Below are 21029 nucleotides of genomic sequence, written 5' to 3'. Positions count from 1 at the left end.
ACTCTTTCCATCCAGCTCGTATTCTATGGTTGAGATCTCCATCTAATTCTCCGTTCTCTTGCAAGATAGATCCTAGGTAGCGAAAACGGTCGCTTTTTGTGATCTTCGCTAGATTGCTCCGGTCATTAGTGTGGATAAGTATATAAATGGATAGAGATAGGAAAGCAAACACAAGATGTACGTGGTTCACCCAGATTGGCTACGTCCACGGAATAGAAGAGTTCTCATTAATTGTGAAGGGTTTACACAAGTACATAGGTTCAAGCTCTCCTTTAGTGAGTACAAGTGAATGATTTAGTACAAATGACATTAGGAAATATTGTGGGAGAATGATCTCGTAATCACGAAACTTCTAGGTATCGGAGTGTGGTGTCGTCTTGACTTGCCTTATCTGTCTCATAGGTAGATGTGGCATCTTCTCTGGAAGTACTCATCCTCCATCCAGGGGTGGTATCTTTAACTGGTGGAGATGCACAAGGTAATGTATCAATTTCACTTGAAGCTTACTTGTAGTTTCAGGCTTGGTCAAGCGCGATACAAACCATGTAGTAGGAGTCCCCCAAGTCGCCGAGCTAGGGGGTCTGCTGAAAGAGGTGACAGACAACGTAAGCAATCAGAGCTCCGACTGATTGTTCACCTTCTCCCTATCTTGCAGCAGCATGAAGGATAAAGAGAAGAAAAATGAGAAGAGATGATATGAGATACTTTTGCTTTTGAAGAAGTAACTTTCCACATGCTTATTCTTGAACTGAGCTGGAGGGTTTTCTGGTTTCCTCCAGAGTATAAGGCCGACTGAAGAATTTGAGGGTCAAAACAAGTCCATCAAATCTAGAGTACGTTCCACCCTGCTGATATGGGATACTTTTGCTTTTGACAGAGTAATGGATGTATCGGCACGTGTGTTGTTACGCTTGTCTCCACATGCTTCCTTGTATCCTTCGCACTTGCCCTATCTGTTCCTCAAGCAGATGCGGAATCTTCCCTGGAAACATAAGATGTTGAAGATGAGTACTCGAGAGCAATGCCAGGTAAGTAATCAGGTAAGGGGTTCCAGGCAGTCAGTTCCTGGCTGGAAGCTTGATTCCAAGTGCTGACTGATTGCTCTCTTTCTCCTTGTCTTGCAGGTAAAAACAAGGCCAAAAGAAAAAACAGGGAAAAAGCATGATATGGGATACTTTTGCTTTTAACCCTGATGATATGAGATATTCTTGCTCTAGTATAGCTTGTTTGCAGAGGTATTATCGGGGGGAAAGAAAGCTGAATATTTCGAAAGGCTTCGTTAGGAGTGCCCTATCAGATATGATGAAGGGTTGAGCATTTTTGCAGGTCTGCCTGTCCGTTGGGGATGGAGGTCGACATATATAGGAGTCTTCCTAACAACAAGTAGTAATGCTATTCCTTTACCCTGCTTGGTCATAGCACGGTAGTGGGAGCTGCCAGTATCACATGTTTTAACTCTGTCAGAGCACTTTGAAAAAGTGGTCTGTGGTATCTGGCTCTCGAGATTCGGAGAACGATGCCTCTTCGATTTTTGAGAAAGCAATCATGCTGGGGGTCTGACTCTCGAGATTCGGAGAGCAGTCTCTTCGATTTTTGAGGAAGTAATCATGTTGGGAGTCTGGCTCTCGAGATTCGGAGGGCGGTGCCTCTTCGATTTTGGAGCCAGCAATCTTGTTGGGAGTGTTGTCTCGAATGTGAGTAAAGGTTGGGCATGTTTGCTAGTCTACCTTGCCACGAAGCACAAAGGTTGACACACAGGGACTTTCCAATTATCCAGCAATGATACTGTTCCTTTACCCTCTCTTCGATTTTGAGAAAGTAGTCATGTTGGGAGTCTGGCTCTCGAGATTCGGAGGACGGTGCCTCTTCGATTTTGGAGCAAGCAATCTTATTGGGAGTGTTTTCTCGAATGTGAGTAAAGGTTGGGCATGTTTGCTAGTCTACCTTGCCACGAAGCACAGAGGTTGACACACAGGGACTTTCCAATTATCCAGCAGTGGTACTGTTCCATTACCCTTGTGGGTAATAATATGGTAGCTAGACCTTCAAAATTTATGGGTCTAAACTTTGTTAGTGCTGTTTCTTTGCTTTTCTTTTACCCTTCTTGGTCAGAGCGATGTAGTGGGAGCTGCAAGCTTCACGTGCTCAACTTTGGCAAAGTTATCTGTGGTACCCATGAGCTATTGTTGCGTGTGGGAAGTGGGTGATTGAACAGTAAGATTCATGTGTTTTCTACTTCCCCAGAAGTCTTTGACAGGATGCCCATAAATTTCGCAAAGCTGAGTGTGCGTGTGACAGGTGCTGACAAGGCTGGAAAAGGCTGGAAAAGTAGGTGCCTCTTCGATTTCTGAGATCGGCCCTCGTGGTCTCTGGGAAGCCCAGCTTTTGAGAAACCGAGCGCCTCTTCGATTTCTGAGATCGGCCTTCGTGGTCTTTGAGCAGCCCAACTTTTGAGAAAGCAAACGCTTCTTCGATTTCTGAGATCAACCCTCGTGATCTCTAAGCAGCCCAGCTTTTGAGAAAGCAAACGCCTCTTCGATTTCTGAGCAGGCGCCTCTTCGATTTCTGAAGCTCCGTCGAGTGCAGATTTTTATAGGGGCTGGCATTAAGTTCCAAAGCACACTTGAATCTCCACCAGTTGAAGCTTCATTCTTGCACTTCTAAGATCTTGATTTGTCCGACCTCTTCTCTCTTCAACACCTTTGAAAATGTCTGGCCCCTCCGACCGTCGTTTTGACTTGAACCTTGTTGAAGAGGCAGCCCCGCCTTCTCCAGACAACATATGGCGCCCATCCTTCGTCTCCCCTACTGGTCCTCTTACCGTTGGGGATTCCGTGATGAAGAATGATATGACCGCTGCGGTGGTGGCCAGGAACCTTTTCACTCCCAAAGATAACAGACTAGTTTCCAAACGGTCTGATGAGTTAGCTGTTAAGGATTTGCTGGCTCTCAGTGTTCAGTGTGCAGGTTCTGTGTCTAATATGGCCCAACGCCTATTTGCTCGAACCCGCCAAGTTGAATCATTGGCGGCTGAAGTGATGAGTCTTAAACAGGAGATTAGAGGGCTCAAGCATGAGAATAAACAGTTGCACCGGCTCACACATGAATATGCTACAAACATGAAGAGGAAGCTTGACCAGATGAAGGAAACTGAGGGTCAGGTTTTACTTGATCATCAGAGATTTGTGGGTTTGTTCCAAAGGCATTTATTGCCTTCGTCTTCTGGGGCTGTACCGCGTAATGAAGCTCCAAATGATCAACCTCTGATGCCTCATCCTTCTAGGGTTATGTCCAGTACTGAGGCTCCAAATGATCCCCCTCGGGTGCCTTCTTTTTCTGGGGCTCTACCGACTGCTGAGACTTCTCCTAAGCAACCTTTGTGAAGGCTCCCTCTTGTGTGTTTATTTTGACTCATGTATATGTACATATTTGTAGCTTATCGGGGATATCAATAAATAAGCTTTCCTTCATTTCAACGTATTGTGTTAAATACACCAAAGCCTTATTCGCTAAGTTCTTTGAATTTTCTTTTGTTGAAGCTTGTATGTTGAAGCATTCTGAGTGGAGCATGTAGGTTGGGGTAGTGTTCCCTTAATTTCCCGAGTGAGGAAAACTTCTCGATTGGGGACTTGGAAAATCCAAGTCACTGAGTGGGATCGGCTATATGAATCTTAGAACGCCATTGTGCTCGATCCTGTGTCATGTCCTTCGTTAGATCCAAGTACTCTAAGTCTTTTCTTAGAGTCTCTTCCAAAGTTTTCCTAGGTCTTCCTCTACCCCTTCGGCCCTGAACCTCTGTCCCATAGTCGCATCTTCTAATCGGAGCGTCAGTAGGCCTTCTTTGCACATGTCCAATCCACCGTAACTGATTTTCTCTCATCTTTCCTTCAATTTCGGCTACTCCTACTTTACCCCGGATATCCTCATTCCTAATCTTATCCTTTCTCGTGTGCCCGCACATCCAACGAAGCATCCTCATCTCTGCTACACCCATTTTGTGTACGTGTTGATGTTTCACCGCCCAACATTCTGTGCCATACAGCATCGCCGGCCTTATTGCCGTCCTATAAAATTTTCCCTTGAGCTTCAGTGGCATACGGCGGTCACACAACACACCGGATGCACTCTTCCACTTCATCCATCCAGCTTGTATTCTATGGTTGAGATCTCCATCTAATTCTCCGTTCTTTTGCAAAATAGATCCTAGGTAACGAAAACGGTCGCTCTTTGGTATTTCTTGATCTCCGATCCTCACCCCTAACTCGTTTTGGCCTCCATTTGCACTGAACTTGCACTCCATATATTTGGTCTTTGATCGGCTTAGGCGAAGACCTTTAGATTCCAACACTTCTCTCCAAAGGTTAAGCTTTGCATTTACCCCTTCCTGAGTTTCATCTATCAACACTATATCGTCTGCGAAAAGCATACACCAAGGAATATCATCTTGAATATGTCCTGTTAACTCATCCATTACCAACGCAAAAAGGTAAGGACTTAAGGATGAGCCTTGATGTAATCCTACAGTTATGGGAAAGCTTTCGGTTTGTCCTTCATGAGTTCTTACGGCAGTTTTTGCTCCTTCATACATATCCTTTATAGCTTGGATATATGCTACTCGTACTCCTTTCTTCTCTAAAATCCTCCAAAGAATGTCTCTTGGGACCCTATCATACGCTTTTTCCAAATCTATAAAGACCATGTGTAAATCCTTTTTCCCATCTCTATATCTTTCCATCAATCTTCGTAAGAGATAGATTGCCTCCATGGTTGAGCGCCCTGGCATGAACCCGAATTGGTTGTCCGAAACCCGTGTCTCTTGCCTCAATCTATGCTCAATGACTCTCTCCCAGAGCTTCATTGTATGACTCATTAGCTTAATACCCCTACAGTTCATGCAATTTTGTACGTCGCCCTTATTCTTGTAGATAGGCACCAAAGTGCTCGTTCGCCACTCATTTGGCATATTCTTCGTTTTCAAAATCCTATTGAAAAGGTCAGTGAGCCATGTTATACCTGTTTCTCCCAAAAGTTTCCACACTTCGATTGGTATATCGTCTGGGCCTATTGCTTTTTTATGCTTCATCTTTTTCAAAGCTACAACCACTTCTTCCTTCCGGATTCGACGATAAAAAAAGTAGTTTCTACACTCTTCTGAGTTACTCAACTCCCCTAAAGAAGCACTCATTTCATGTCCTTCATTGAAAAGATTATGAAAATAACCTCTCCATCTGTCTTTAACCGCGTTCTCTGTAGCAAGAACCTTTCCATCCTCATCCTTGATGCACCTCACTTGGTTTAGGTCCATTGTCTTCTTTTCCCTTGCTCTAGATAGTTTATAGATATCCAACTCTCCTTCTTTGGTATCTAGTCGCTTATACATATCGTCGTAAGCCGCTAACTTAGCTTCTCTGACAGCTTTCTTCGCCTCTTGCTTCGCTTTTCTATACCTTTCACCATTTTCATCGGTCATCTCCTTGTATAAGGCTTTACAACATTCCTTCTTAGCCTTCACCTTTGTTTGTACCTCCTCATTCCACCACCAAGATTCCTTTTGGTGTGGGGCAAAGCCCTTGGACTCTCCTAATACCTCTTTTGCTACTTTTCGGATACAACTAGCCATGGAATCCCACATTTGGCTAGCTTCCCCCTCTCTATCCCACACACATTGGGTGATTACCTTCTCTTTGAAAATGGCTTGTTTTTCTTCTTTTAGATTCCACCATCTAGTCCTTGGGCACTTCCAAGTCTTGTTCTTTTGTCTTACTCTTTTGATATGTACATCCATTACCAACAAGCGATGTCGATTAGCCACGCTCTCTCCTGGTATAACTTTGCAATCCTTACAAGTTATACGATCCCCTTTCCTCATTAGAAGAAAATCTATTTGTGTTTTTGACGACCCACTCTTGTAGGTGATCACATGTTCTTCTCTCTTCTTAAAGAAGGTGTTGGCTAAGAAGAGATCATATGCCATTGCAAAATCCAAGATAGCTTCCCCATCCTCGTTTCTCTCCCCAAAACGATGGCCACCATGAAAACCTCCATAGTTGCCTGTCTCCCTGCCCACGTGTCCATTTAAATCTCCTCCTATAAATAACTTCTCCGTCTGAGCAATTCCTTGCACCAAGTCTCCAAGATCTTCCCAAAATTTCTCCTTCGAACTCGTATCCAACCCTACTTGAGGTGCGTATGCACTAATCACATTGATAAGTTCTTGTCCTATTACAATCTTGATTGCCATGATTCTATCTCCTACCCTCTTGACATCTACAACATCTTGTACCAAGGTCTTGTCCACGATGATGCCAACACCGTTTCTCGTTCTATTTGTGCCCGAATACCATAGTTTAAACCCTGAGTTTTCTAGATCCTTTGCCTTACTACCAACCCACTTAGTTTCTTGTAGGCACATAATATTTATCCTTCTCCTCACCATAACTTCCACTACTTCCATAGATTTTCCTGTTAAGGTTCCTATATTCCACGTTCCTAAACGTGTTTTGCTCTCTTGAACTCTACCCTTCTGTCCTAGCTTCTTCACCCTCCCCCGTCTAATAGGATCAAAGTACTTCTTTTGTGTGTCCCGGGTAAAGTTGATAGGAGCATATGCTCCCAAACAACTTTGAGTGGAGTCGTTCGAAAAGAAGTTTCCATGGCCCCCTTGCTCATTTAACACTGCATCCGGGTGCCGATGGAGATACAGCGACCCTTGCTCACTTATCACTGTGTTCGGGCCACACAGCGCGCCACTTACGGTTGACGCCCTAGCTTTAGCGCGATTTTGTTCTGGATTCATTTTCATAAGGATTCGACGTGATCATGGAGTGCCGGCTGTCGACTACCTGACGCCCTCCCCCTCCTCCTTTATCCGGGCTTGGGACCGGCCATGTAAGACATAGGCGGAGTTGCAAATCAGTAAAATAACAAGGCAACAAAAAATTCATGCTTTATGTGCCATACCACTAGAACTAGGCCAACGAGCTTTGTTCGGCTGTCAAGTTTTCCACTCAAGCTCTCTTTCTCACATCAAATAATTTACCAATAACCCAAAGTTTATACAACATACCAACATCTTCCTAAATATCAAACAAAGAACAAACCAAACCTAGAAGCAGAGGCTCCTTAGCAATTAGTAACATAAAAATCGTTTACAAAAATAAGAATTTGGGGAACAAAGAAAATGTTCATTTCTCAGGAAACAGGAGACAAATTATCTTTCCTAACCTTTTTCCTTAACCCAATTCAACCCCATAACAACAATTTCAATTGCTCTTCTCTCCAAACTTTCCCGGCAACCAAACAAACAACAAACGAATCACACCAATTTCCCATCATTTTCTCAGTAACCATACAAACCACAAACCAATCCATGGAAACACGTAAAACGAAAAAGAATATCCATTAAATGGAAAATAAAATAAATTTGAGAAAACCCAATAGGCAATAGCTAAGCAAATAAGTTGTAGCAGTGTACCAGTTAGAGGTAGCTGGTCTGAGCAAGAGGGACTGGAGAGAGAAAGACCAAGTCCCTGTTAGAATTGGGGTTGTAGGAAGGTATAACACCCAGAAGAGAGAGTTGCTGAATCCTAAGGGCTCGGTTGGCTCGAGCACCATTGAGAGGAAATGGGTCACCAGGAACGGCCTGTTGAAAGGTAATCTTGCTTCTAGAATGGTTGGTGCATGCATTGAAAATGCTAGACAATTCTAGCATGAATATGGCATGTGTTCATTATGTTCATAAGCAAAGTCTATGTTGGTGGGCTACTTTAAGAGAATCAAGAATAATGGCTAGGATGATTTCACACTTGGTATTCACACTTGGTATGGTTGGTTATGCTTGCCTATAAATATAGGTGAGTGTGTTGTAATGTAAGATATAAGAAGAAGAAAAGAGAAGTGAGAAAGAAGAAGAAGAAGTAAGAGAGACAAGAAGGCTCTCTAAAGTGAGAATAAGTAGAAGAAGCATTCATAGCTTCCAAGAGTGTTTGAGTGATTTCTCTTGTATTAGTTTGTGTGAGAATAAGAAAAGTTTTGAGTGTTACCTTGAATATTCTTTTTCTCTTGCCTATCAATTTCCGCTGTGTTACATTCTTATTTGTGAGATAGACATCTCCAAAGTAGAGAAGTCTTTTAAATCCCAACAAAGTGGTATCAGAGCCATGGCTAACAACGCTATGGCTGCCTTCCAAGTTCCAGTGCTCAACAACAACAACTTCGATAATTGGAGTATCAAAATGAAGGCCCTTTTGGGAGCACATGATGTATGGGAAGTCGTGGAGAAAGGCTACATTGAGCCAGAAGATGAAGCTACTCTGCCCCAACCCCAGAAGGAGAGTTTGAAAGACTCAAGAAAGAGAGACAAGAAGGCTCTCTACCTCATCTACCAAGCATTAGATGACAATGGTTTTGAGAAGGTCTCAAGTGCAACCTCCGCCAAGCAAGCATGGGAGAAGCTTCAAACCTCTTACAAAGGAGCCGAACAAGTGAAAAAGGTTCGTCTTCAAGTATTAAGAGGTGAGTTCGAATCTTTACAAATGAAAGGGTCTGAATCAATCTCCGATTACTTCTCAAGAGTTTTAGCCGTTTCCAATCAATTAAAAAGAAACGGTGAAAAATTAGAAGATGTTAGAATTATGGAGAAGATACTACGCTCGTTGGACCCCAAGTTCGAGCACATTGTTGTGATAATTGAAGAAACTAAAGACTTGGAAGAAATCAGTATAGAGCAATTAATGGGTTCGCTACAAGCATATGAAGAGAAACATAAGAAGAGGCAAGGGAATGATGAGCAGCTTCTCAAGATACATATTCAGCCAAAGAAGAAAGAAGAAAGCTTCGACAACGAGAGAAGCCAGTACGGAAGAAGTCGTGGCCGAGGTCGCGGACGTGGACATGGGCGTGGACGAAGTTGGAACTTCAACAACCATAGCAACTACGAAAGAGGAGAAAGCTCAACAAAAGGTCGTGGGAGAGGACGTTCAAACTTGAGGTATGAAAAATCTCAAGTTCAATGCTATAATTGTCAAAAGTTCGGGCATTATGCTTGGGAATGTAAAGCTCCAAACAACAGACTTGATGAGAAGGTCAATTATGTGAAAGAAGATAAAGAAGAGAATGGCGTTGTGCTACTAGCGTGCAAGAACAATGATGGAGACCAAGACTATACATGGTATCTTGACACCGGCGCCAGCAACCACATGTGTGGAAAAAGAAGCGTGTTCGTAGAGCTCAATGAATCAGTGAGTGGCAACGTTTCTTTTGGAGACGAATCCAAAATACCCGTAAAAGGAAAAGGTAACATCCTTATTCCCCTTGAAAATGGCGGTCACCAATTAATTTCAAATGTCTACTACGTGCCCAATATGAAAAGCAACATTTTGAGTTTGGGTCAACTCTTAGAAATGTTGGAAATGTGCCCTAAAGCCAATCATGTGATGATACTTTACGGACATTTCACATGTTAAACTAATCTAGTTTAACATATAAAGGGCATAGATTATTGTTTGAGCCGTCTCATATAAATGTTATATGCTTAAACGATAAAGTCCAAGGAATATGTGATTGGGAGAATGTAATCTAATGAAGTTAGATTCATGAGACCATTCTTTCGTAGACACATCCTAAACGTTCCTGATCATAGGATTGCCAATTGGGCGTTGACAGTCCGTTAAGATCAGTACGTACTATGTCTTCTCTCAGGGAGAGTGATTAGTCTCGAGTCATTGGTGTGTGTGACATCAAGACAAGTACGGTAGGTGCTCAATAGAGAATGAGTTCACTGAACGCGATCAACGAAGAGTTCTCATATTCCATGTCACGTGAGAACTCATGGTTGGGATAATGCAAAGTAGTCCTTTGACCTGAGGCATCATAGTTGTCTTGTGGTTAAGTCCTTGATCTTTGATTATGTCAAAGTCACTCCATCAGGAGGGTGTCCACGGCATCGTTGGGGTCAAGCCACTTAGCTATGGAGACAAGTGAATGCGCAACAAGGGATATCTAACCTTCAAACCGTTTGAGGGAGAATACTCTATGATATGATTTGAATCTCTGGTCAGAGTATGAATGAGATTTGGGAATGCGTTCCGAATCACATTCAAGGTAATCATATAAGCACAAGACACACATTGGATAGTAGACATGAGCAAATGAACTATCAAACCAAACAATGTGGTCAAGAGTATTAGATTAGAGAAAGACCGTATTGCATTTGTAATCCCGAACTGAATAGGTTCTCTAACCTCTTCTGATTAGCTTAGGTAACCATGATATGCTGCTAGGTGTCACTCATGGTTTGTGGAAGCCCTAAACGTGTATAATCACTAAAGGGAGAATTGAAAATAGTTTCAATTCACAATCGATGTAAAATGGTTTTAATCGCCCACTACCTCGCTAAAAGGAACCTAATGGATCGCACACCATAAGAGGTGGAGATTGAAGATTAAACGGAAATGAGTAAGAATGATTAAATGGTTTAATCATTTATTTATGGCAAATATTAATTAATATGTTAATCAAACGAATAAGTTCGTTAAAGACTTCGGGATAGTTTTGGACCTTAAGGCCCAATGGGCTTCGAACGTCAAGCCCATTAACTTAAGTTGTATGACAATTTAATGAATAAAGATTCATTAAAGCCCAAAAATCCCAATATGGCCGGCCATAGTGTGATGAATTAGGGTTTTGGTTATTTAGGTCACTTAAAGAAGTGACTATATAAATGACTTTATAGCCAAATATTCATTAAGGATTAAAAGGGTTTATTTTTGGGGAAAATTGGTGAGAATTGTCTCTCCATTTTCTCTCTAAAGAGGCCAACACCTTGGAGGGTACATCTAGCAATCCTACTACTCCAAGGTCACTCATTTCTTCTACAATCTAACCTTGGTGAAGAGACTTAGAGGTTCTCAATTTTGGGAACTTAGAGAACCTATTCTTCCATCCAAATCCATGGATCTAAGAAGCAAGGAATGAAGGCCCTATCTCTTTGGGTGATTAGCCTTTGCTTATGCAAAGAGGAATCTACAAAGGTATTAATTTCAACTCACTTTGTTTTGAGTTGATTATTGGTTCACCAATCTACTAGGCTTTGAATTTCATGGTCATGTTTTGTTTTTGAGTGCATACAAGCATGATTCCGCCTTTAATTGTTAATTGCATGCTATATGATGTTGCTCAAATGAACATGTTTTCACAAAATAATCCTTCAAGTGGTATCAGAGCCTAGGTCTAGTAGTTGGTGAATCCTTTTGTGTTTTGTAGTTCATAAGTTTGTGATTTAAAAGTTGTAATTGTTACAAGCTTTATTCTTGCTTCTTTGAAAGTAAATTTTGTTGGAAAATTTGCTATCTCAAATGTTGTAGATGTTGTTCATATGAGCATGAATATTGGAGCTAAAATTTGGTGCCATGCTTTTGGGAAAATTCGGCCAAAACCAAAGGGTGGATTTTTGGGTTCTTGTTTGACTTGTTAAAAGTGTTTTAATGTGTTCTTTGGAACCCCTAAGTACCCTAGTTTGGTTAGATGTTATTTCCCTTAAGTAAGAATGGTTTTGGAATGTTTTTGGGTGAAAAAAGTTCATGGAAAAATTTGGGTTTTTCATGGATGTTCTTCATTGTTCTTGATGTTCTTGCCAAGAACAAAAAGGTTTGGTGTTTTGATTCAAAGTTTTGATTTATTTCATAAAGTTTATGTGATATGTTTTTAAATGATTTATCATGTATTTAAAGTGTTAGATATTTGTATAAATGATGATTGAAATAATTGTGATTGAATTATTTCAAAAACTTATCTTACATACACTTGCATGATTAATTTTGACAAAACTCACAAATCAACACACACATCACTCTTATCCTCTCCCCAAAACCGGCCACTCCCTCAAAGGGAGTACTTTTGGGGCTTTTATGCAATTACATAAAGTTTTGATACTTTTGTGTATTTGCACTTTGGCCCAAAAGTTTACGTTTTTACGTTTAGGTCCAAAAACGCTAAAGGACAAATTGTTTTGTTCCTTTAATGAAGTTTTTGCATTATTAAAAGTTTGGGTTCTAGTTGTATTTACATGAAGTAGTGACTTTTGTGTATTGTACAAAGTGACCCCAAAAGTTTTTGTTATTGCAATATGGCCCAAAAGTTGAGGTTAATTGCATGATGGCCCAAATAGGATGAGAACAAAATTGTTTTGTTTCTTTAAATGAGAATTGGATTTTCATTTTGTTTAGCTCCATTTAAATCAATTTTATGGATACAAAAACCAAATGAAAATGTTGCATTCAAATTAATTAGTTAAAGTGTTAATTAATTAAAGGGTGATTATGAACCTAAGCCTAATATAATTGAGCTATGTGAAAGGCGTTTCAAATTTGTTTGAACCATGGGAATGTGTAGATTAGATTTTGGTTGTAATTTGATTTGATCAAATGTTGTAAAAGGGCTTAAGCTCTTCTTTACTTTAAAGTAATTTGTTATATGCAAATGTTGTAATGAGCATAAGCTCACCTTTACTTTGAAGTACTTCTTTCTTGCTTTATACGATATGCATGAAAATGAAGTAGTTGGGTCCAACGCCCCTAAGACAATACGCCTTAATGTGATTAAACGCGTAACTAAAATCAATCACCATCCCTAGACCGAGATTTAACACAAGGCTCGTGTTGAATCTAAACAAAGGTTCATAATCATCCTTAGGCCCTAAGGCAACTATATATAGTCCATCAAATGAATGCAAAGTTTATGTTAGTAGTATCATATACTCTTGCTTTAAAAATCGTTTTAAAAGCATAGTGGGAGTATTATGTACAACTAAAACAATGAGATGGACCAATAGTTGTAATAGGACCAAAATTGTTTTAATAGAGATTAAAATGTATGTTTATATGTGATGAGACCTAAAACCCTCAACCAAACCAATATTAAGTTGATAAGCGGAAAGTGCTTAGAACACTCTTTCGTGGCCTTCCACCGTGGTGGGATCCAATCGTTTATGACTTGTACACCGGCTTCACCCTATCATGGGGGAGTACAAAGTGCATGCTTATACTCAGGAGGAATCCATATACATATGATGAGGTTGGTGTAGGCAACGAGGATGGCCGACATCGTATCATCGTGAGGCTATTCTTGAACCCCTTCACGAACTAAGCATGGTGGGAATGACTTAACTAAGTGAAATGGAGCCAACATCATATCATTGTGAGGTGACATTCTCTAGAGGCCAAATAAGATGGGTACTTGCATTAGTTGCAAATGAGTAAGCGTACTCTCTCATTATTATTGTTGCTAGCCATACATCGTATCATCGTGCGGTGGGCTGTGAGCCTCCCATAACCTACTAGGAGTTTCATCCAAAACTCTCGAATTCCAATGAGGGATATGGAATTTGCCAAAAATAGTGGGTGGTGCTATTTTGATTTAAAGACCCGAATCAAATGGCTTAAAATCAATCAATCTATATTCGTTATGTATTTGTTTACCAATATATTTGCAAACGCTATCCAACACTTGACAAAACCGAATGTTTTAGTTTCCGGACTTGGTACCACAATCCCAAAGAATGTCTTAAATGGATTGTATATGTATCTAAGTAGTCTCATCCTCACAATCTTCCTATTGATAATGTATCATTAGAAGAATATGTTAGAAAAGGTCTATCATAAAGAGGACAACACTTTTAATGTCATAATTCTTCAATTACAAATTGTTGTATGAAGAAATAGGAGTTGCTTTGAACAACCCTTAGTCAATGCAAACACTTAGTGCTTGTTTCTTTGTTAAATGAACAAAGAACTTGAGAAGAAAGCACAAAGGCATGGACACTTAATGTGCCATAATTCTTCACTTACAATTTGTTGTGTGAAGAAATAAGAGTTGCCTTGTACAACTCTTTAAAGTTTGTAATTATGTTTAGAATATAATGGTTGATTGACAAAAATAGTCCACTAACATGGACTTATGATGATTTTGAATCATTGAATGTTGAAGTGATAAACCACTTAACGAGACGGAAACTAGGCACGGACTTCACCTTTGTTTCCCTATCCTAATGGTTCACTAAGTTTATTGTAAACTATGTAGTGAACAATAACCACATGCTCTCCAAAATGTTTGATGTGTATAACACAATTGAAAAAGGTTTCAAGAGAGATAGTGGGAGTTTAGGGACCATGACTAATGTAGTCAAAGGTGAAAGTCAAATAAAGAAGATAAATAACTCCAAGGGAACAAACTTTCTTTATGAAAGGATGGACATTGGAAGGGGTATTTGCAAGAAATGTCTTGCAAGTGTCAAGAACACACCTTTCGAAGGTGTTGTAAAATGTTCTTGAAAAGTTCAAAACAGTTGGTTCTTCTACTTGAATGCTTGATTCCGTATTAGTAACTATGTTTTACAATCGTTGTAAAAGTGTGGCTAATAAGAAGTAGAAGATTAATGAGAGAAGAGAAAGTACTTCACATTCGAAACGTGAATCAAATGTAGATCTCTGCGAAAGCAGATGGTACTTACTTCCTCATATGAACTACCAAAGAAATTGGAAAAACATAGATTGTCTTTATATTCCAATTTTAAGGAACTAAATTCCGTCACTATGTGAAATGGATAAATGTTTTGTTTGACAAAACAATGTTCTTTATTAATCAATGATTGGATTATGGTAATCTAATTAATTATCTCTATAGTAGAGATAATATGGTAGTGTTAACTGTTTAGAAAATAATGATGCTTAAAACCCAAAAGGTTGCAAGGTAGTGACTAATCCCAACTAAAGTTGTGATACCTTTAAAACATAAATTACGAGTTGGTCATAGATGGACGCTTTGGATCGTTAGATCCGGATCCAATACCTTCTTGTTAAAATTGTATAAAGGCGAAATGTTCGAATCTTTATTCTTTTGGAAAGAAAAAAGAATCACAAAGTTGTTGAGGGTAATTCACTTAGATGTTAGTGGTATTTGTCCACAAACATAATACTACTCATATTGGATAACATTCACCGAAGATCACTCTCGGTTGAACTATAGTTTATTTTGAATAAACACAAGTCCGAATACTTTGCAAAATGTTTCAAAGAATTCAAGTAATGTAAGTTGATGAGTAAGACGTCTAAAGTATTTACCTCCTTAGATTTGATCCAAGGAAAGGTAACACTTTAGATGAGTTTCCTTGAAAGATATCAAGGAAAATAGCATCAAAAGATAATGTATTTCTCCATTAGGAGAAGAACGAACTCGAATAAGTTTTAGTTCGTTAGATATTATCTATTACCCATATATAGGATATATACTTCTAAAACAATATGATTGTCAATGAGAAGATCTTCCAATATTTTCATGACTCCATAAGATGTAGTTGGAAAGAAAGACAAATCTTAAGCATGTTAAAGATTTGGGGTTGTGTGCTAACAAGCAATATTTGTTTGATAACAATCTTGTAGGATATCCTTAAAATAACTTTTGGATATCGCTTCTATAAACCAACTAACAAAGGTTGTTTTGTTGGGTAGTTCATTATAATTCTACAATGTGATTTGCCTAAGAGCAAATGAACGAGAGATAGAACTCGAAGAATGGGTTCTTTGAGAGACAAGATAGTAATCAACAAATATAACAACCTAGTTCCTATACCACAAGCTCCAAAGTAGTCGATAAGAATGAAAATCCTTATGACTACATTGAGTGCATATACGATATATACTCAAGGAAATGGTAAAGTACCATTTGACTCGAAATAATGAAACCTTCATAAGCTAATTGGTAGCTTAAGGTGACTACAATCAAAGAGAATGGTTGACTTTAAAGGAACCATTTTTGACGTAGTCTTAGTTTCAATTAATTCGAAGATTGCTAGCTACAACTAAATGGTGATTCAATGTTTGGACATAATATGGGTTTCCGAAACCATTATTAAGATAGTCTTGATAATATATGTCTAAAACTATAAATCACAAGACATGTAAGTTGTAGAGATCCATCCATCATGGATCTTAGCAAGTTAGTGGGAGCTATTTGCATTTTATGAGAAAAGGATCAAATCGTTTGATTTCTCATAAAGATGTAAATGAATCTTTTGTTTACTAGTTTTAAAAAAAATTAGTTGGAGTTAATCATGTTCCTAAAATTTAAATATATATGATATATTAATTTTGGAAATGAAAAGAATACTTCTTCGTTAAAGTTATGACTTTAAGCATTCTATAAACGATAGAATGTATATGGGAGATATAGTCTATATACATGGGATGGAAATCTATAATGATATATTTCATGATATAATTGGATTATATCAATCCCTAATAATAGACAATGGATGCTAGGAAGTTTCTCATATGATGATAAACTTCAATAAGAAGGACGATTCTAGTGAGACTAGCAAGTTGCCCTTCTCAAAGGGAATGTGCCCCTTTGACTCCCAAAGAAATAATGCGTAAATAGAATCCTTTATGCATACGCAGAAAGATGATTTATGTATTTCATATTGTATGAAAAACATTGATATGAGTTGTACCTAGAACGGTACAAGACGATATCAGTGCAAGCCCAGGATCAGAACCATGGCAACTGTCAAGTGAATCCTTAAGTATTTAAGAAATACTAAAGGATAAATTCCTCAAAGATCGAGGAAGAATCAAAGTAACGTAATGGAAGCGTAAATGTATTAGATTATGAATCTAATCCATCATTGGATGTTTCTTCATTATGAATGAAGAGATAAACGAATATCTCTTTATTATGACTAAAGAGATATTTGGATGGAAACATTAAAGTAATGACTTTAGTGTGTTCCATTATGAATGCAAGATATATTGCCATATAGAAGTTTACAACAATGTTGTTTGGATGGGAAAGTTCATTTATGAACTCTCTATTCGGTTCCAACCAGAAAGTGTATGACACTAATGGGGCGATAGCTCAAGCCTGGGAATCAAGGTCTCATCAAGATCCGAACTCAAATGAGAGACTGAACCACATGATTGAGAATCATGTATAATGGTGACGTCGTTATTCTCAAGGTTGCTTCTATGGATAACACATATAGATGTCCACTGTCTAGGCCTACTATTCAACCATTTATGAAATGACTATAGAAAAGGTATCATCAAGATGACCAAGCTGATTGGCTCTAGTGCAAGTGGGAGATTGTTGGAAATGTGCCCTAAAGCCAATCATGTGATGATACTTTACGGACATTTCACATGTTAAACTAATCTAGTTTAACATATAAAGGGCATAGATTATTGTTTGAGCCGTCTCATATAAATGTTATATGCTTAAACGATAAAGTCCAAGGAATATGTGATTGGGAGAATGTAATCTAATGAAGTTAGATTCATGAGACCATTCTTTCGTAAACACATCCTAAACGTTCCTGATCATAGGATTGCCAATTGGGCGTTGACAGTCCGTTAAGATCAGTACGTACTATGTCTTCTCTCAGGGAGAGTGATTAGTCTCGAGTCATTGGTGTGTGTGACATCAAGACAAGTACGGTAGGTGCTCAATAGAGAATGAGTTCACTGAACGCGATCAACGAAGAGTTCTCATATTCCATGTCACGTGAGAACTCATGGTTGGGATAATGCAAAGTAGTCCTTTGACCTGAGGCATCATAGTTGTCTTGTGGTTAAGTCCTTGATCTTTGATTATGTCAAAGTCACTCCATCAGGAGGGTGTCCACGGCATCGTTGGGGTCAAGCCACTTAGCTATGGAGACAAGTGAATGCGCAACAAGGGATCTCTAACCTTCAAACCGTTTGAGGGAGAATACTCTATGATATGATTTGAATCTCTGGTCAGAGTATGAATGAGATTTGGGAATGCGTTCCGAATCACATTCAAGGTAATCATATAAGCACAAGACACACATTGGATAGTAGACATGAGCAAATGAACTATCAAACCAAACAATGTGGTCAAGAGTATTAGATTAGAGAAAGACCGTATTGCATTTGTAATCCCGAACTGAATAGGTTCTCTAACCTCTTCTGATTAGCTTGGGTAACCATGATATGCTGCTAGGTGTCACTCATGGTTTGTGGAAGCCCTAAACGTGTATAATCACTAAAGGGAGAATTGAAAATAGTTTCAATTCACAATCGATGTAAAATGGTTTTAATCGCCCACTACCTCGCTAAAAGGAACCTAATGGATCGCACACCATAAGAGGTGGAGATTGAAGATTAAACGGAAATGAGTAAGAATGATTAAATGGTTTAATCATTTATTTATGGCAAATATTAATTAATATGTTAATCAAACGAATAAGTTCGTTAAAGACTTCGGGATAGTTTTGGACCTTAAGGCCCAATGGGCTTCGAACGTCAAGCCCATTAACTTAAGTTGTATGACAATTTAATGAATAAAGATTCATTAAAGCCCAAAAATCCCAATATGGCCGGCCATAGTGTGATGAATTAGGGTTTTGGTTATTTAGGTCACTTAAAGAAGTGACTATATAAATGACTTTATAGCCAAATATTCATTAAGGATTAAAAGGGTTTATTTTTGGGGAAAATTGGTGAGAATTGTCTCTCCATTTTCTCTCTAAAGAGGCCAACACCTTGGAGGGTACATCTAGCAATCCTACTACTCCAAGGTCACTGATTTCTTCTACAATCTAACCTTGGTGAAGAGACTTAGAGGTTCTCAATTTTGGGAACTTAGAGAACCTATTCTTCCATCCAAATCCATGGATCTAAGAAGCAAGGAATGAAGGCCCTATCTCTTTGGGTGATTAGCCTTTGCTTATGCAAAGAGGAATCTACAAAGGTATTAATTTCAACTCACTTTGTTTTGAGTTGATTATTGGTTCACCAATCTACTAGGCTTTGAATTTCATGGTCATGTTTTGTTTTTGAGTGCATACAAGCATGATTCCGCCTTTAATTGTTAATTGCATGCTATATGATGTTGCTCAGATGAACATGTTTTCACAAAATAATCCTTCAAGAAAAAGGTTATGATTTTCATACAAAAAATTATATCCTTTTTCTTAGAGATGACAAAGGAAGATTAATTGCCAAGGCGAAAATGTCAAAGAATAGGATGTTTCCCATGAACATTCAAAACGATGTTGCAAAGTGTCTCAAGATATGTTACAAAGACATATCTTGGCTTTGGCATCTTCGTTTTGGGCATCTTAACTTCGGGGGATTGGAGTTATTATCTAAGAAGGAGATGGTGAGAGGATTACCGTGCATCAGCCACCCTGATCAAGTTTGTGAAGGATGTTTACTTGGAAAACAATTCAGGAAAAGCTTTCCAAAGGAGTCGACCACAAGAGCCCAGAAGCCACTTGAGCTCATTCACACCGATGTGTGCGGTCCTATAAAACCAAGCTCTTTGGGTAAAAATAATTATTTCCTTCTCTTCATTGATGATTTTTCAAGAAAAACCTGGGTTTATTTCTTGAAGCAGAAATCAGAAGTCTTTGGAGCATTCAAGAAGTTCAAAGCCGCCGTAGAAAAAGAGAGTGGTTGCAAGATCAAAGCCATGAGATCTGATCGAGGAGGAGAATTCACTTCAAAGGAATTTCAAGAATTTTGTGAAGCCAATGGAATTCGTCGACCTTTGACAGTTCCAAGATCCCCTCAACAAAATGGTGTGGCGGAAAGAAAAAATCGAACTATCCTCGACATGGCTCGAAGTATGCTCAAAAGCAAGAGATTGCCTAAGGAGTTATGGGCAGAAGCTGTAGCATGTGCTGTCTACCTATCCAATCGATCTCCAACAAGAAGTGTGTGGGGAAAGACTCCGCAAGAAACATAGAGTGGAATAAAACCAGGTATCTCTCATCTAAGAGTTTTTGGAAGCATAGCCCATGTACATGTACCAGACGAGAGGAGAGCCAAACTCGACGACAAAAGTGAGAAGTTCATCTTCATCGGCTATGACTCAAATTCAAAAGGCTACAAGTTGTATAATCCAAACAATGGAAAGACGGTGATCAGTCGAGACGTGACGTTCGACGAAGAAGAAGAATGGGATTTTGGCCCGCATGCAGGAGATCTTCATTTATTTCCTCAATTTCAAGAAGAGAATGAACAAGGGACGATGAAGCAAGCAAGAGAGGTTCAACAAGAATCCACTACTCCACCTGCTTCACCAATATCAACCAATCATGGCAATTCACCAGCATCAACATCATCAAGTGGGAGCCTAAATGAAAGAGAAGTACCACGCACAAGAAGTATACGAGATCTCTATGAGGTAGCTGAAAGACTTGATAATCCTACACTTTTCTGTCTCTTTGCTGATTGTGAACCAGTCGACTTCCAAGAAGCAGTACAAGATACTAAGTGGAGGAAAGCAATGGATGAAGAAATCAAAGCAATCGAGAAAAATGAAACATGGGAACTCACTGATCTTCCAAAAGGACACAAAGCCATCGGAGTCAAGTGGGTGTACAAGACAAAGAAAAATGCCAACGGAGAGGTCGAAAGATACAAGGCGAGACTAGTGACGAAAGGTTATAGTCAAAGAGCCGGAATCGACTATGATGAGGTATTTACACCCGTTGCTCGTTTGGAAACGATACGATTGCTAATTTCTTTGGCAGCTCAAAACAAATGGAAGATTCAACAAATGGATGTGAAGTCCGCCTTCCTAAATGGAGTCCTTGAAGAAGAAGTCTACATTCAGCAACTATCAGACTGAGAAACTCAATCGGCGTCACAAGCAAGATTAAGGGGGGATGTTGAAAGGTAATCTTGCTTCTAGAATGGTTGGTACATGCATTGAAAATGCTAGACAATTCTAGCATGAATATGGCATGTGTTCATTATGTTCATAAGCAAAGTCTATGTTGGTGGGCTACTTTAAGAGAATCAAGAATAATGGCTAGGATGATTTCACACTTGGTATTCACACTTGGTATGGTTGGTTATGCTTGCCTATAAATATAGGTGAGTGTGTTGTAATGTAAGATATAAGAAGAAGAAAAGAGAAGTGAGAAAGAAGAAGAAGAAGTAAGAGAGACAAGAAGGCTCTCTAAAGTGAGAATAAGTAGAAGAAGCATTCATAGCTTCCAAGAG

General features: G+C 39.2%; 1 protein-coding gene and 1 pseudogene across 1 annotated transcript; one reads left to right on the top strand and one right to left on the bottom strand.

Moving 5' to 3' along the window:
* LOC103412062 (protein TRIGALACTOSYLDIACYLGLYCEROL 4, chloroplastic-like) overlaps nucleotides 1–21029 on the bottom strand; it is a 33808-nt pseudogene that overhangs the window by 12021 nt on the left and 758 nt on the right.
* On the top strand, nucleotides 7641–20652 carry LOC139197497 (uncharacterized). Its single transcript, XM_070825062.1, has 2 exons — nucleotides 7641–9387; nucleotides 19832–20652. The coding sequence occupies exons 1-2, from the start codon at nucleotides 8160–8162 to the stop codon at nucleotides 20650–20652; spliced, it is 2049 nt and encodes a 682-aa protein (XP_070681163.1). The 5' UTR covers nucleotides 7641–8159.

Source organism: Malus domestica, chromosome 07 (assembly GCF_042453785.1).
Source record: "Malus domestica chromosome 07, GDT2T_hap1".
NCBI lineage: Eukaryota > Viridiplantae > Streptophyta > Magnoliopsida > Rosales > Rosaceae > Malus > Malus domestica.
Note: the sequence above shows the minus strand (reverse complement) of the source record. Positions and strands in the feature narration are given on the sequence as shown.